Here is a 17148-nt window from a genome sequence, read left to right as displayed (position 1 = left end):
TTCTCCCCAATATCAACATCGGTATCAGCCCCAAAAATCCTATATCGGTCGGGCCCTTATACTTATGAAACGATTTGCATGCACAAACAGTCACATTGATGAGTCAGTGCGTTGAGTCTCCCCCTCCTTGAAACACAAATCACCCTTTCTTTAACCTTTTTATGACTGTTCTACTTTCTGTAGCTCCCCCGGTTTCCCCTCAGACGGTCATCCATCTAAAGCAGTGAACCCTGGTTTAATTAATTATGAATATGCAAATGTATGCTCATAGTGCCAGGATCTCCATTTTCATTTTCTTTGCCTTTTTGTTCTCCTCCCCCCTTTCGCTGCCTCTTCTTTCCCCTTTTTTATTCCTTTCGTCGGCTGCCTGCTCCAGGTGGATTTATTGCAAATTCAATTTGCAATAAGGTTCTAATTTGCTGACACCGTGCATGAATTCATTTTTATGAACCCATTTGCACCTCCGCAACCCAGAAACCCCCTCACCCCGTGCGCCCCCTGCCTGAACTCTGGGTGCATTTTGAGGACGAATATGGGGTGCTGCATATCGTAATGAAATTCTTACTAAGCTTCTAATTGGAGCAGAATGGGATGGCTTATTTGGAATCAGGAAAATGAACTGCTTGTTATCAGGCGCTCGGCTGAGGGATAAGGAAATTGCAGTGTGTGTGTGTGTGTGTGTTGAGGGAGTTGTTTTTTTACGTGTGTATTGAGTGGAACATACAGCTGTGTTTGTGTGTATACAGTCTAAGTTTGCCTGCATAGTTATACAACCAAAAAAGAAGCTCAAATTGACCATCATCTTTTATTTAATTAGTTCCAAAGTTGTTGCTGACCTGAATACATCTGCTCCCTATTTGCAGTGTTTTAATTTAATACATTTGGTGTTTTTATTCACTTGTATTGACTTTTTAACAATGGGAAGCAACTGTCAAATTAGTCTGTATTATATTTAATAAGCTTGTCTATTGTACTTGCTAAAGGTTGGTTCCTTTCACCGCGCTTTGTAGACATTTTTTGGGAGCCGTTTACATTCAACCCAACTTAAAAAAATCATTATCTTTAGGCAGGCAGCTTGACTGCTCCAATAAATGTCTCACTTGCCGTCGCAGATTTACAGCTTGAATAAGTTAATATGTGATTTGCAGACCTGCTTTATTCCACTCTCTGCATTATAATTGGAGTTTTAATGTCAGGAGAATCTCCTCTCAGAGGTAAAATTGTTTTAAAATGGCTCGTTTGAGACTGTTAGTCATCTTGCGTCTGGAGGGAGAATGGAAATGATTGACTTGTGGGAGAGTCTGTGGATGTCTGCTAATGGCCTGCATTCTTTATCAGTTAGTGTTCAGCTTCTTTCCCTTGGTTTTTAAAAGACCCCAGACACCTCTGGATATGTCACTGATAACACCCTGTCCTGACCTCGGGGAGGGAGTGAGCAATGTTAATATACACATCTTTTTTTATCCCTTCTTCTGTGTCAAATAAACTCGCACTCCCTTAGCCAGATTCCTCCCACTGCTGTGTTGGCACTCCGGCCACCCATCACCAGTCATCTCAACGTTGGTTTTTCTCCTGTTCAGAGAGTTTATTGGCGGAACACTTTGGTAAAAACCATTTTGCCAAAGCATCAAAAGCACTACACAATGAGGGTTGAAAATCACAGCACGTCAAATGATCCATTGGATTCCCAACAGCAAACTCTTCCAATAATGTTCAGTCTAGAACCTTAGAAGTATTTTTAACAGACTCCTGCATATCCTGGAAAAGGTCATATAAAGTCCAATATCCACCCTTATCAAGTACGTTAGAGTATTTACATCTCACCCTGAGGGGACTCTCACAAAAGATGACGTTGAGGCAGGTAGGCGCCCCCCCCCCCCCCCCCCACTGACGAACTCTGAGTTGACCATAGTCAAGATGAACCGTTTACCAAAGTGCTAATGTATCCAAGTAAAATGTACATTGAGTTTTAATCACAGCAGCTTTCAGGAGCATTTCCTGCTTCCTTATGTAGCAGCCTTTGATGTAACATCCAGTGTTTCCAAGGCAACCACAAACATGTCATGGATAAGCGTCTTCTTTCAAGATATATCTGGATAAGTTAGAACTTGCCCCCATTGGCAGCTACTTTTGACTGATTACAAGCAATGCAGGTGCTGTTTTTTGTCTTGTATATCTTGAAACTCGTCGTTTTTCTGGAGTCGCGCTATCACATTTTCAAATTAAATCAAAGCCATCGACGTGCCGGCAAGACAAACATGGCAGCGGGCGGCATTGTCAGGAAACGTCTCCGCACAGCTGTCCACACCTTCCCCCCCCCCGTGTCAGCGGCTGAACGCTGTCTCAGAGAATGAGTGCAGTGCATCATATTATCCAGTTTGTAATTGAATTGTAGCTGGAGGTAGGTTGGTAATCAGTGTACAGCAGGTAGTTTTCGTTCCAGTGTTTGACAGTAATGTCCTCTAATGGGAAGCTCTGGCTCTTCTCTTGTTCCAGGCCACTAGGTTTCCCAGGATCCTTGGCTGCCTGCGTGTGTGTGACGGCAATTTGTGTGTGTTTTTGTGCGTATTGAATGGAAGTATCAAGTGAGAAATTCTGCAGCTACCCTCCCTTACCTCTGAAAATCCTTCACGATTCCCAAAATGCTCCATCTCTTCTTTTTTTTTCAATTTTTGACCTTGAAGACACTGACTCACCGTCCTCCCTCGTTGAATTATTGGCGATTGCCAATGGCAAAGTGATTTACAGCCCTGGCATCCTTACTTCAGTGGCTTTTGGGGGCCTTACTGTGCTTGTAATCTGCAGCGTGAATCATTCCTCCATCATAATTTTTTTCTTCCTCTCTCTTTGAACTGCCGGCACAGCCTCCCCTCAGCCTCCCACTCTTCTGCTCCAGAACTGAATAGCTGTGAGATAGAGGAACGGGAGAGAAAGGGAAGCACACACGAAAAAAAAAGAGAGAAAGCAATGATGCTCTTATTACCCTGCTACTTAACAGTGTGGGAAAAAACGAGAGACAAAAAAAAAAAAGAAGGTCAGAGTTGACGTATGAGAGCTGACGCCGGCTACCCATCAGGACGGCGCCCGCTGCTTGCTTTGTTACATATTCTCACCATCTTATCATTTCACAGACGGCTGGCGCACCGCCTGATGTGACACGGCTCCTCTATCCATCTGGGCGCGCTCTATTTTCACCGACGCTCATTTCGCCGGGGCACCGGAGCACAACGCCCAAATGGTGTGTCGGTGTCTGTAGTGGACCGGCGAGGGTCTGAGTCACCGGCTTAGCGCTCCCACACCGCCATGATACAGCACAGAATAACAGGCTGACAGGGCTGACAGCGGAGGCAGCGAGGATTGTGTGTGGCCTGTTTTCTGTGTGTATTTTGTACCTGTGTGGGTGGGTGAGAGTGTGTGGAAGAAATGTCTTATCCACACTCTCGTCCTATGTGCGCAGTCATGTCTGCAATGCAGCAATCGGGTGTGTGTGTTTTTCTTCTTCAGGAGTCGGTATTGTTTATGTTGTGTGTCTTGACGCCTCCTAAGGCTGTTTGTTAGATGAGAGGATTAGTGGAGCCTCTGGGAACAGAAGGGATGATTTTCTGATTATATAGTGCTCTCTCTGGAGGAGAAACCCCTGCCATAACAGGCTCGCTTTTACATCTGTTCCTTGTCAAACGGGCCCCTGAAAGCGGCACCAATCGGGAGTAAACATATGGATACAAGTCAATTTTCATAGTCGCATCGCCCCGGAGAATCAAAACGCTGCTCAGGGGGAAGACATAATCACCTCGTTTTAAGTCGGAGTAGAAGTCATCACAGACTCCAACGCTGAGATGATCCGATGGGATGATCAGACACTTTGTCAGATTTGGTTGTGGATGAGTGTCGGCTGACAAGAGTGCTATTGAGCATGAAAGGGAAAACGAGGCTAATCACATACATAGAGACGAACAAGCTCATTTGCATGACGCTTCAAAGAGTTGTGTTTTCACGCGTTTGAATGCAGGTGAGGAGTTTTCTTTCTGAATGTGCGCCACTTAAAATACAAGGACGATACTTCAATAATTAGTAAAAGAACATTTCATATATAATGTGTGGCCTCTCTGTTGCTATATACCAGGGATTCAGTGAATAGACACCTGGAAGCTTGTATCATGTGTTCACTAGGCCCGACCGATATGGGATTTTGCGGGACGATACAGATATCGATATGAAAAGGATACCGATAAATTGGATACCGATATATCGGCCAATATCTTTCTGAGATCTGTAGACGGATAGATCATACACACTTGTATTGTGTTGATCCCTCAAATGCAGTTATCAAACACTTGAGGAAAATATATTTACCGCTTGAAAATCTTGAGAGTGATGATGATTGTTGTAATCCATGTAGCGCCCTCTGCTGGTGAAAGAGAACTGCTAGTTTAATAAAATGAAACTCAAATGATATGCTATTTGACTGGTGAATAAATCGAGTAATATCTGCAATAAAATTAGCCGATACCGATAGTCAGTGGATATGCTAATATCGGCTGGTATTATCAGCTGGCTGATAAATCGGTCAGGCTCTGGTACTCAGCTTTTCTGCATGAGCAGTGCTACCCTCAACAGCTAAATAAGGAGTGCTACTCCCACAGAAATTCAAATAAAGCTCCAGACACAGTCTGACTGACGGGTGATGAATGTGGAGTGTTGTTCATGAACAACACCAAAGTGGTCACTTACCACATTATTTGCATGCATCTGCATTTGAATCACATTGTAAACCTTATTGAGAACCATCAAGCGCAGCAAACAAGCAGACTTGTTTTTAAATGTTTTTTTTGCAGACTTGCTCTGCGATCGCTGACTGGAAAGTAGAACCGCAGCTTTTCTGTTGCCAAAAAAAATAAAACATTTTAATTTAAATCAAATTAGCGACTCGCTTTTTCTGGATCACTTGAATTCACGCTCTCCTTCTGAAAGACCCTGAGTTACTTGAGGTAGCTGTGAGTGCACATGAAGACAAGATCAGACAATCTTTACGGCATGCCATGTTGACTGGAGGTCAAATTGATGACATAAAAATACTAAAATGATGTGTATCTGTTGTTGGTGCTCAAGTATAGACACCTGCTGTCGTCACTGACTGTGACAGTGAGGAACAGCTTGTTCTCTACCATCACCATCTCTGTTCATCACCAGGCTAGTCTTACCTGCCTGTGCTTGTGCGTGCGTGCGTGCGTGCGTGCGTGTTTGTTTATTTCCTGCTGCACGTCTTTCCTTATTCTCTTCCCTGCAAGAGTTCATCCCGATGAAGTCGTCCCCGTCCCATCAGCTTCCTCTCTGTGCTCCCCGTCAGCATTTAACCCGTGATTGGTGAGAGCGGGCACAGCCCTCTCTGGAGCCCTGTGTCCAATCAGGAGAGTCAAATCTGATCCAGATGGGGGATGCCAGCAAAGATTGTGGGCCATGTTTATTTTGTGATAGAAGGAAAAACTGTTTCTTTTTCTCTCTCCCCCCCCACCCTCTGTCCACAATCACATATGAGTATTTGCATTTAAATGACAGCCTGGTGGCTGTCAAGGAAGAGAGGGAGTTAGGGAGAGAGAGAGAGAGAGAGAGAGAGAGAGAGAGAGAGAGAGAGAGAGAGAGAGAGGCGGCGACAGATGAAGATGAAGTGTCATGAGAGTAAAGTGCAGGCGAGACAGGCAGAGATAGAGCTGTTTTATCTGCTTGTGAGGGACGGAGGAGGAGGAGGAGGGTGGGAAGGTAAATGTCATTGCAATCATGAAATAAGCTGGGCAGCCCAAATCACCCTGCAAAAATATCAATCTTACTTTTAATCATAAATTTCTCTGTGATTTCTTGAGAAGCAAATTCACCCTAATGTGGGCTTCATTTGCTTTGAATATGTGAAATACATTTCTATCCCGTGTAATGTCTGAAGATATTATATCTAATATCTCAAATTACCCCCTATTGTTGGATTATTCGATGAACACAGCCCGACCGATTTATCGGCCAGCCGATAATATCAACCGATATTTGCTGATCCAGTGACTATCAGTATTGGCAATTTTTTATCTCAGATATAACTAGATTTATTTCAAATAGCATTTGTATAATGCACAGTAACTTTTTAATTGAGTGACCATCTTGTGTTCACTATCTCATTATAAGTGTTAGATAACTGCAATTTGAGCAATCAAGCAATAAATGTGTATGTCTATCTATCTCTACATACTCATAGATCTAAGAAAGATATCAAATATATTGGTATCAGATTTGTTTCTCCCCAATATCGATATTGGTATCGGCCTTCAAAAATCCCATATCGGTCGAGCCCTAATGAGCAGTCCTTCTCCTCTGCACGTTCTGTGTGATTATTTATAGACCCGTGTTATCATCCAGGTGGTTAGCCGCATTTGTGTCACCATATGGCCGTTAGCTTTGGTCATTTGAGCATTTGCAGGTCTGTATTGTTGCACTGCCATTACACCAACAGTATTAGCCCTTAATGTCCCTCTTACAATTTCAGAACTCCTCTCTGGTCCAGGTCATAGTGTGGCTGTGTGTGTGTTTGTATGTGCAGCGTGTGGGACGACACCCTCCCATGCAGAGGGCCGTGGCTGATTGCTTTATTGGCTGATGACTCATTCTCTTTCTCTCAACCTGCTGGAGGTCTTTCAGTCACGTCGGCAATCTCCTCCTAGACACGCCGCCCGGGCGAGGGGTTACCTTTCCCACGCATCAGAGCCTTATTCCTCTTAATTGAGACCAGCTCTGCTGCGAAAGCGTTTTCACAAGGTTGGAAAATGGCAGGTCAAGATTCCAAGACATCTTTCTTTTCTTCCTCCCCGTGGCTGTGATGTTGATAAGTTCCACCGGGGACTCTGGAGCCAGGCCAGCTAAGACACTGCACTTCATGAGGGCAAGTAAAGGTTGATGTCGCGTCACCTCATAGATCGTGTGTGTGTGTGTGTGTAGAAGTGTGTACCAATGCTTGTGTGTTTATCCAATCAGCCACGGTCTGATGTATGCACGCCTTTCTGATTGAATTACACTGGAGCTTTAATAGAGAAAAATGGTAGTGAACCATCTCCTTGACTACTTATGAGAGAGCACTTTTTTTTTTTGCAGGGAGTCTCCGCGGTGACCTGACTCAATCTGCATACGATTACCCCTCAGCAGACCCGTAACCCGATTTACGAGCCGATCACCTCGTTCTCCAGAAGGGGACACGCGCTCGCCTTCTCGTGTGACAGTAAAAGTGGAGCATGAACACGATGACATAACGTTTGTTTCGCTTTACCGAGGCGGCCTTTAAACCTGAAATGCATCACACTTTCCTTCTTTTTTTTTTTTTTTTTTATGCGCGCTCATATCTGCGTCACATCGGTTGCACACAAGATTTACTTTTTTCATTACACTGTAGAATACCGTGCCTTGCGTATCTAATGTCGAAGAGTGTGTCACACCAATTCATTCGAGTTTCAGAAAGAAATCCAGCAGATGTGTGGAAAAGGCCTTGAAGCTGCTTTCCAGGGGGATCCATTTAAGAGTGAGGCTCAAATTAAAATAAGAAAATGTGTTTTCCTAAGAGGGGATGCTTTGAATTAGCGGACATGTGTATATATTTTGAAAGCACAATTAGCTTGAAGGCTCCACCGACCTTCTTCCTTCAAGTCTTCCTTGCATTGACCTTGTTTTTTTTAATATACGCTGTGGCCTATATTCCCATTGGAAACCTTGTTTTATATTCTTAACAAACATATTTAAAACAGAATGTGATTGAACGTGTCTGGTCAGGATTGGCTAGAGGCACCGTGTAGTTCTGCGGTCAGCCAAGGTGCCCAAACGAGCTTTGAAGCAATGATTTCATCCGACTTTTGTTAAAGACGGTTACCTAACATGTATTTTAATATCATTGCCTCAGGCGAGTCTCTGTATGTGTGTGAGCTGTGTGTGTTGTTTCTGCTGGTCTCCTGTTTCCGGCAGGTTTCGATTCCATCGTATTGCGCTGCAGCAAATCCATTTAAAATGTTTGTTTTTTTAGCAACAACATGAGGTCATGTAAGCTTCCTTGGGTCCACAGCAAAGTCCGCCAAAGTCTGATATCCAGCGAATGGTTGTCTAGAAACTCGTCGAACAAACACACAGAGATTTCTGGATTTATAGATCGATAAATCACCTCCTTTGTTTTGTTGAAACACAGGGATATGGAGCCTTTTTATACGTGGGGTTGGTGTATTTTACACAGTTGGACAAATGGGACAAACATGACCAACATAAAAGCAAGGCAGGCCTGACAAATGGCCCTGTCTTTGTTTAATGGCCTGGTTAAATCGGGATATGGAAGACCCCGTTTTGATGCGGTGTCAGTGAATGTTTCTCTATTAAACCCTCTGATTTCCATACAGAGTGACGCTCAAACACCGCTTCTGTGATCATGTGCCAAAACACGACAACTGACAGATAACAGCTTCCATTTCTCCTGCTCACACACTCAGGGACTGTGACTGTGGAATTAACCCCCCCGCCCCACTCTTCACTGTCTGGTCATGTGTAATACAGCAGCAGAATGTTGCGTATGCTTGATGTGCCTGTAGCTTGAAGAGCTGCTGGAGTTGTTGTTATCACTCAGCAGATTGGCCAATTCCCTCACCAATTGTGATCCAGCAGAATGGAAATCTGGTGAGCAGGGAAATGTTAATCGAGCTCAATTAGGCTTTGCACCATGTTTGTTGACTGCCAACTGAATATGCAGAATCCCAACCCCCACTTACTGACATGAACCCTCCATCAAAAGTCTGAAACAGGGCAATATGAGGATTGGTGGAAGATAACGGATATTGGCGTTGAGAAGCTCCTTTTGGCGGTTTTAGATAAACCCAGGAAACCCTTTGAAATTGTTAACTTCTCATTGGGTGTTCCAACCGATGCACATGTTTTCAAAAGGACAATTTCACTTTCTTTATCAGGTTTTTTCTTCTTCTTTTATCAGATGCGTGCTAACATGTATGTAATTGAATTATTCAGTTCAAAGATTTCAGTAGCCACATGAGCTATCGGAAGTTTCAACAATCAGTGCAGGAGACATTTTTTTTGAAGATAAGGAGCCAGTCTATAGTACTCAGACTGTTATACGCTATGTTTTCTCCAGGAGAGGGGAATAAATTCAACTGTAAAGAAAGAGTGAAACGACAGAGCCGGACTGTCGGATGTTTGGCAGCTTTGCACTGACTGTGCTTTTTTTTTTTTTGCCGGTCCCAAATCCAGTCTGGGCGGCCAAACCGAAAAAGCACTTGTGAGTAAATTTGTCCCTTTCTTTTCTGTCTGTGCTGGCAGAATATGTTAAGGTTGCAAAAAAACTGATTTATTGGTCGGCTGGTGGGGGCGTGTGAAAGTGAGGATGCTTTCTGATATTTATTTATTCAGTCAAGCATTCAGATCATTTATTAATCTAAGAATGAAGGTGATTCTGACTGATGTATGACATGATTAGATACAGGAATTCTTTAATTATTGAAGTCTTTATCTGGAAGGAAACCACAACAGTCAAATGAATCAAATCAGATTACCAGTGAGTAAGATCCTGCGCTGTATCGTTTAAACAAATGTTTGAATCTTACGAGCTCATGCTCCATGCTCTCTTTTTCCATACTAATCTTGTTCTCTGTTTGATCTTCCGCCTGCCTCTGTAACCTTTTGCACTCCCCCCCCCCCGCTGTTTTTTTTATTAGTTGTACGAGTAAAAACACTCGAGAGTCTCAATTAGGACACATGATTAGAAGTGAAACCATCTCGGCTGTCGTTGTCTCACCTTGAGCCTTCAAGTTATTATCGTCCACCAACTAATTAGCAAGTTGCAGATAAGCGAGGGGGGGTAGACCCTTTCTGTTGCCACAGCAACAGGAAGACATAATCACAATGAAAGCAGTGCAGCATCGAGTAGCATAAACAGCCCACTCCAGCGTTTGTATTTGCTTAATTTGGTTTCTGGTGAATCACTCTTTGTACCTCGGTTTTTCTTTTTCATTGTGTTGCTTCAGGGCCTCTTAACTTAGGATATCAAAGAGCGATGGAGAGGGTGACGTCAAAGTGTTTGAGCAATGTTTTCAACGGTCAGAGTTGTCAGTTTAGGATTTGTATGAGGGGCCAGAGCTGCAGGTGTCTTTCATATCTGCTGGACAGTTGAGTCACAGGGCTCGTGCATCAGGAGGAAACATTCAACATGATGGTATCGTATCGATGCTCCGACCAGATTTTGTGCCAATGCCACATTTTAAGCTGCATCACAGGCCGGTACAGACATATTTGTATATATTGAGCGCTCTTGAAGTGTAGAATTTGCTCTTTCAGCCTCAGTGATGGATCACAATATTTGAATATTGAACTTTGCTCTTTGATTCTGATGGATGGTCTCAAAGTCTGTCACTGTGAGTGTTTGCTAACTGATGGATCTTTGGCTATTAAACTCCACTGCAGCTGCCCTGGAAGTTTCTCAATGTGACATTATGTCGTCCTCATCTTTCACTGTTCAAGTGATTGAGAGTCGGCTTTTCCCTTTTTTTTTTCATCTTTTACTCCAGCTCAAGCACCCAACAGCGCTGTCACCGCTGCGCACAGCACGACCCTTACTGTGCCACATAATACAATACAATAACGTAAATCAGCACGGTGAAATCAATTCCCAACCCAACACGCCCCTCCCCGTAACCCCCCAACAACTGCGGCACACAGTGCACCTCGCTGATTGGCGGCCGACTTGCTTCTTTGGTAAATAAAACATTTATGGAGGCTCAATTAGCGAAGCCTGTTGAGTCTGCGGCAGCTGTGCTCGCCAGCTGTTTTTTAAAGGAAGAGTGGTGCAGCGAGGTGAAGCGGGGGAAAAGAAGGTGTCAGGAACAGGAAGGGAAAACAGGATGAGAGAAGATGAGGCAGGCAGAGAGCTTGTTTTTTGATTTGGTGAAAAGCCAATTTAGGTGTCAAAATTCAAGATATGTTTCTGTGGGAATTTCTTAAAAAGCCAGAGACAAATACATCAATCTATTAGATTATCCGTAAAAGATATCAGCACTGAAGAACTTACTTTGGTTTGCTCTGGAGAATGAAAATGGTTATTTACCCCGGTTAGATTGTTCCAGGGTTAGAAGCTAGAAGTGACCATATTGGGATTTTTAGTGAGGAACTCTATCATCAGCTTTTGTCACCAACTGGATTGACCGACTCGGCAGACGGGTAGTGATGGAGCTGGACACACCGCAAAAACTAGGTCGCTCACTGACGGTCCATCTAGGACGGACAGCCGACGATCTCCTTGGTGTCTCAGGGCCTTAAGGATACAGGACACAGCTCACTTAAAAGTTGTATCCTTCCCATGTCTGGTTGAACTTCTTTAACTGAAGCAACACACCAAAATGTGTTACTTGGTCGATACAGGTTGTTGCTTTCTGATGCCTCTGTCTTTCCACACTACTCGCCGTGTGAGAGAAGGTCAATCAGCAGCTTCAGGAGTCGGTGTATTCTTTTGTGAGCTCTGATTGGTCAGCCAGAACTTGATAACGATTAAGTATCAATTTAAACTTTGGTGTTCCTTATGAATGTTGAATCGAAAACACATAAAGTGCAATCATAGTCCATTCTTCTCTTAGTTTTTTTCACTGACAGTTGGTGGGCTTCATTAGCGAATGCAGTCTGGCAATATGGGGGGGGAACGGGGGTGGGGTCGTCTTTTGATGAAGTGGCAGGAAACCCTCATCTGAAACATTAACATAAAGTCTGATAACTTTGGGAAATGATCGCAGAGTAACACAGGATCTTATTTTCTCTGTGAAAATGGAAATGAGGTCGTCAGCGGCGCCATAAAAAAAACGGTTTTAACGGGGGCTTAAACACAGTTTGTTTTTCGATAGACTCCGTTCATGAATTCGAAGGTGACACTAGAGTCAATATAAAAAGAGTAATGTTTGCAGAATAAGGGCAGAGCGGATAGGGAACAATGATTGAATGCAACATTTTATATGCTGGGAGTTAAAAGACGATGATAACGACACAGATTGTGCAACACATCGACACATTTTTAGGACTTGCCATCAGTGGTTTTTCTTACTTATTTCGACACACTCAGAAAGACACGAGATTGAGGTGTGAACCAATAGCCTGATTTGGTTTGTGGGTTATCGAGTAACAAAAAGAAAAGGAGGCTTAGAGCTCAGTGCTGCATGAAGGAAAAAGAGCAACTTGATTGATTGTGATACAAGCGTCGCTGGCAAAGAACACAAACCGACACTCTGATGAACGCTGAAAGTGGTCCTGTCCCGCTCGCCACAAACCCTTTTCATGATTACAAATCTACTTTTAGTGACGCCCTGCCTAATTCTCCCTTCCTCTGTCCTTTTTGTTTCTTCCAGTGGAAGGCTGCACGGATTGGTCGGTGGACTACCTGAAATACAAGGTGCTTCTGGGGGAACCTGTACGGATTAAGTGTGCTTTATTCTATGGATATATCCGGGCCAACTACACCCATGCGCAGGCTGCGGGACTCAGCCTCATGTGGTACAAAAGTGCGGGACACGGGGACTTTGAGGAACCCATTAGTTTTGATGGCACACGGATGAGCAAGGAGGAGGACGCCATCTGGTTTCGCCCGGCCGAGTTGGACGACGTCGGGTACTACTCCTGCGTGTTAAGGTAAGCTCCTGGAGACATTCTGTGAATCGCTCTCGTCATTGCTATCAAATGTAAACAGATGTTTTCATTGTCTTTGGCTTACAATCTCGTCCTCCTTTTTTGAACGTGTTCTCCCAGCAGTGTGGGGGTTGATAGCATTTTCTGGCGCCCTTTGGGCCCCCGTGAAGCGATGTTAAAGTCATCCCCTGCCGATCTCTAATCGAGTCCCTCATCTCTGGCCAAAACGGCAGCGGTCCCTGCTCCACAGAGCATCATCTAACAGTGCGAGGCCCCCTTGGCATCGCTTGATATGCTAAATTATTTCTTTATTCTCCTCTAGGGGACAGTTAGCCATTAGGTGCAATTGGTAAATCCATAAGTCCTTGGCCCTCACAAGTCCGTCTTTCTGAAAACTGAGTGAGATGAAAGAGAGTGGACGGGGAGATTGAGGAAAGTAAAAAGGCAGCTGAGATAAAAAGAGCTCTCTTCTTCTTTCTTTTTTTTCCTTTTCCTCTTCCCTGATGTTTGAGGTGGACAGTTGTTTGATTCATGAGTTCTATAATGTGGTGACGTTTCTACTTTCTGTACTCACATTGGTGGAAGTTTCCATTCACCTGGAGGTTGTTGGTGGGCAGTCAGAAAGAAAAAAGCAAAGCTGATAAATTTGAGCCTACACATTTTGACCGCACTGTTCCAGCGTTTTGTTCCACTGACAAAAGCAAACAGGTGAATAATGCGCTCTTGAGCTGCTACATTCAACATGGGGATCCCTGTATTCCACTTCTTCTAGCCATTACTATTCATCACCATTAGCATTCCCCACCTTTTGCAATGGCGGCCGCCATGAATAGAAACGGGCAGCAACAGTCCCAACAATTCTCATGGCTCCATTCAGCGGGCGTTGGCAGCATTTTTCCTGGAGGTAGACAATCAGTTCGGCGCAGAGTTATTGTGTAATCACGCAGAAAGTAGAGCCATGAGATTTGATTTGGACGAGCTGTGTTGCTTTGTCGCCAGCCTCGGCCATTCAGAACCAAATTAAGGGGCAACACTTATTTACCCATCATGGCGAGACATGACAATAGTCTCGACAATAGTCTTTTCCACCGCTCACAATTTCTCCCTGCAGACATTTCTTTAGACTATTGTTGTTCATAGACGCTTTGTGCAGGTCTCCACTGTGTTTACACATTGACCCAGTGCTAGATCGTTCACTTTTAACGTATCAGTGTATGGAATATTTACAACTCTGACTTCAATTCAGCGCCAGCGTTGACGCTACAATCAGCGCCGCTGATTCTAATTGTTAATCAAAGCGTCTTCTCCTGTGGGCATTCTGACCTGCAGACACATGATACACTGATTAGCTGAAGCACAGTGACTCGATATTCCCACGAGCCCCTGATGTGATTGATGAGGAACCAGTGGTGAAACCAAGACCAAAACGCAGTAATGTACACACTCGCTTTAATTATCTATTATTTAGGAAGGGAAGAAAAACAAAACACGTCCCAAGACGGCATCAAACAGATTGTCCAATGTTTTTGTTCAACAGTTTGTCAAGAAATTTCAAATCATACTAAACGGAGAGAAGACAAACTTCGTAATGTCAAATCAAAGCACCGTAGACTCAGAAGTATTAATAATTCAATCTGTATGCTGTGGCTGGGCATGAGCTTGTTGAAAGTGCGAAGTCAGGTTTAAAATCTGTGTGTTTCTCAAATTATTAAGAAGAGTGTTTCAGCTTCCAAGTGAACAAGTCCACCCACCAAACAAAACACACAAGCCTGTAAGTGAACACGTTCCATTTACTTTCCTTGAAGATGAATCCTCCGACTGCGTTCATTTAACACTGCGAAGCACAAATAATAAGCGGGGAAACATTAATTTGTCACGAGGTGTTTACTGTCAACTCTTGCAACAGTTGAGTTGAATACAAAAAAAAAAGGCAGAATAATGTGCCCGGTTGCACATGCTTTATTATATCGTAATAACTTATTAACCTTGTAGGTAAAGGGCGTTTTCTCTCCACTGGCTCATTAGTCAGATCTGTACAGCGGCATGAGGTGGCTTTTAACAGGGGGGGGGGGGGTTGTTTAAAGGCTTGGGAGGATTAGGTTATTGGTCACTGTGAGTGTGTGTGTGTGTGTCATATGACCGCACGGGACCATCAAATCAGAATGATTTATGGTCCTGTATTTGCATATACTCAGAGTTCTGTTGAGTGGAGTCAGAATAACAAAAGGGCGGCTCAGTCCAGATGACTGACACAGCAACGGTTTCAAGTAGACACCGCTTGGATGGCTCTCTCTTTCCAGGCTTGAACCCTGAATCCATAAATGGTAGAGAATGTCCTCAAATTAAATAAATGTCAGATAACAGAATCAACGGCAGGGGGTTAAAGAGAGCCACTTCAAAGTACAGTTATGTGTGAGTGCTCACACTCAAACCCTTCGCTTTAAGAGACCCGGCTACTAACCGTTAAATGGCTACAGTGCAACATTCTCCTCATTTTTTTTCTCGCCTGAGTGTTCAAAAATTGCAGCGGCGGATTCATCCAATTCTCCCAAAACACACAGCAGTGCGTCGACCTGCTACGCCGCCGTGACTCATTTCAATTTGCCGCCGCCGCAGCCAAATCAGAGGACTTGCTCTTGTCTTTTGTCTCAGCAGCGTGGGTCCTATAGATGATCAGCATATGTTCAACATATCACATTTGGATTAGAATCCTGGCAGTGTTTTTTTTTTTTTCATAACTGGAGTATTCCCACCCCTTTGATACATGAAGGGACCCGGGGAATTAGAGCTCTCAGCGGTGGAACGAATGAATCACGGCACAACAATAAATCATCTCTCAGTGGATACATTTCATACTCGAGCGTGTTGGAACAATTCGGTCTCGCTTACAATGGGGCTGCCATGATGTTATTGTCACTGAACAAGTATTGATAGAGCCTTGTGTATCCAAGAATGTGGAACTCCTGGTCCCTGAGAACACATATTGTGGTGTTGAGTGTAGATGTAGGACACCTGAAGCGAAACAAAAAAGTCTCTTCCTCAGGGAAAGCTGACCTCTCCTGATTGCAGATCTGTGCCTACATGAACCAGGATGCATTGCATTCGAGCAGCGACAGCCTCTGCCTTGCTCTGCTGCACTTCTTCAAGCTGCAACAAATAATTAGGGTGAAAGTCTGACTAAGCCAAAACTCTACATAAATTCTATCCTTGTCCACGAAAAACCTCCGCACAGATATTTTGGGATGCAAAAGCTGCTGATTGTGGTGAAGTGAAGTTCCCTGGCGCCTCTCCAGCTACCAGAACAACTTCCATATTTTGGACCCGGACCTTGAGCCGGCGACCCGTCCAGTTCCCAACCCAGACTGAGCTAATGATGGGACGTGATGACGGCGACAGAACAACAGATTGTGCAGTTGCACAGACAAAGCACATCTGCAACATTGCATGTGCTTCCCCCCCACATCCCTGTCTGTGATCACTGGAGTAACATCCTAATGATTATCATGTGTGATAATCCGCTGTTCATCTCCCTCCACTGGCTCCCAGTTACTGCTCGCTTCAAATTTAACACCCCTGCTGCTCGCTTGCAAAACAGCGATGAAAACGCCTCCTCCTTACTTCACCTCTCTCCTCCAGGTCTGCACTCCCTCCTGCTCACTACGCTCTGCCATTGAAAGGTATCTGAGCCAACCTTCACAACAGGGCTCCAAGTCTCTTCCCCTCTGTCGCCCCTGGTGGTTGAACGAACACTTTGCACCTTTAAGTAAAAGCTAAAGACCCAGCTCTTTATGAATATACGCTTTATGATATTGATTATGGATGAAGGTAATGATGATGAAGATGATATTATTTTGATGCTGATTAGATCTCTCACTAATCTTGTGCTTTGCCTCTGGTCACTTCCTGTCAGCACCTGTGTGTCCAATCAGACTTTAAGCTGCACTTACTGACATTGTTTCCTCTTTTCTAGATCCTTGCTTGTGTTGTAAGTCAAGCGTCTGCTAAAGCTCCTTTGGTGTAAGTGGTTATAAAGTCGGTCTGAGCTGTCTTGACTCGGTCTTTTTCTCTTCTTGATGTGGACTAACATTGTCAGAAAGCTATCAAGTGTTCTCTGTCCAGCACTAAACCGAAAGCAGCAATAACGGTAGAAGAAAGTAAAGTTGGAGGGGACTCCTGGGGGGGGGAATAAGACCCCGCTCACACAACAGCTACTGTCACCTTGTCTGAACTGACTGCAGCGTTGATAGTTGGACGCAGGCTCTCTGTCGTGCCACGTCTTTACCTGCTCGCTTTTGGTGAACGTTTAGCATGCTACCTCATTATGCTAACCCAGCTAATGTAATGCCTTTTTTTTATCAAAGCACATGATACAAACCCGCTGCACCCACAAGGGCATCTGCAGCCAAAAGCGCCTTTTTGTTTCTGCTTCATTGTTAATTTTCTTCTTGCTAATGTCCACCAGGAGCAGGA

At 44.1% G+C, this 17148-nt stretch overlaps 1 protein-coding gene across 2 annotated transcripts in view; it reads left to right on the top strand.

Moving 5' to 3' along the window:
• The window catches only part of LOC109995103 (interleukin-1 receptor accessory protein-like 1), a 222692-nt gene that overhangs the window by 73210 nt on the left and 132334 nt on the right, over window positions 1-17148 (top strand). For both annotated transcript variants that reach the window (XM_065951932.1, XM_020648707.3), the window contains exon 3: window positions 12402-12681. In XM_065951932.1, the coding sequence (XP_065808004.1) occupies window positions 12402-12681 (280 nt within the window). The remainder of the gene's footprint in view (window positions 1-12401; window positions 12682-17148) is intronic.

This window comes from Labrus bergylta, chromosome 24 (assembly GCF_963930695.1).
Source record: "Labrus bergylta chromosome 24, fLabBer1.1, whole genome shotgun sequence".
Taxonomy (NCBI): Eukaryota; Metazoa; Chordata; class Actinopteri; order Labriformes; family Labridae; genus Labrus; species Labrus bergylta.
This window is presented reverse-complemented; position numbering and strand designations above follow the sequence as displayed.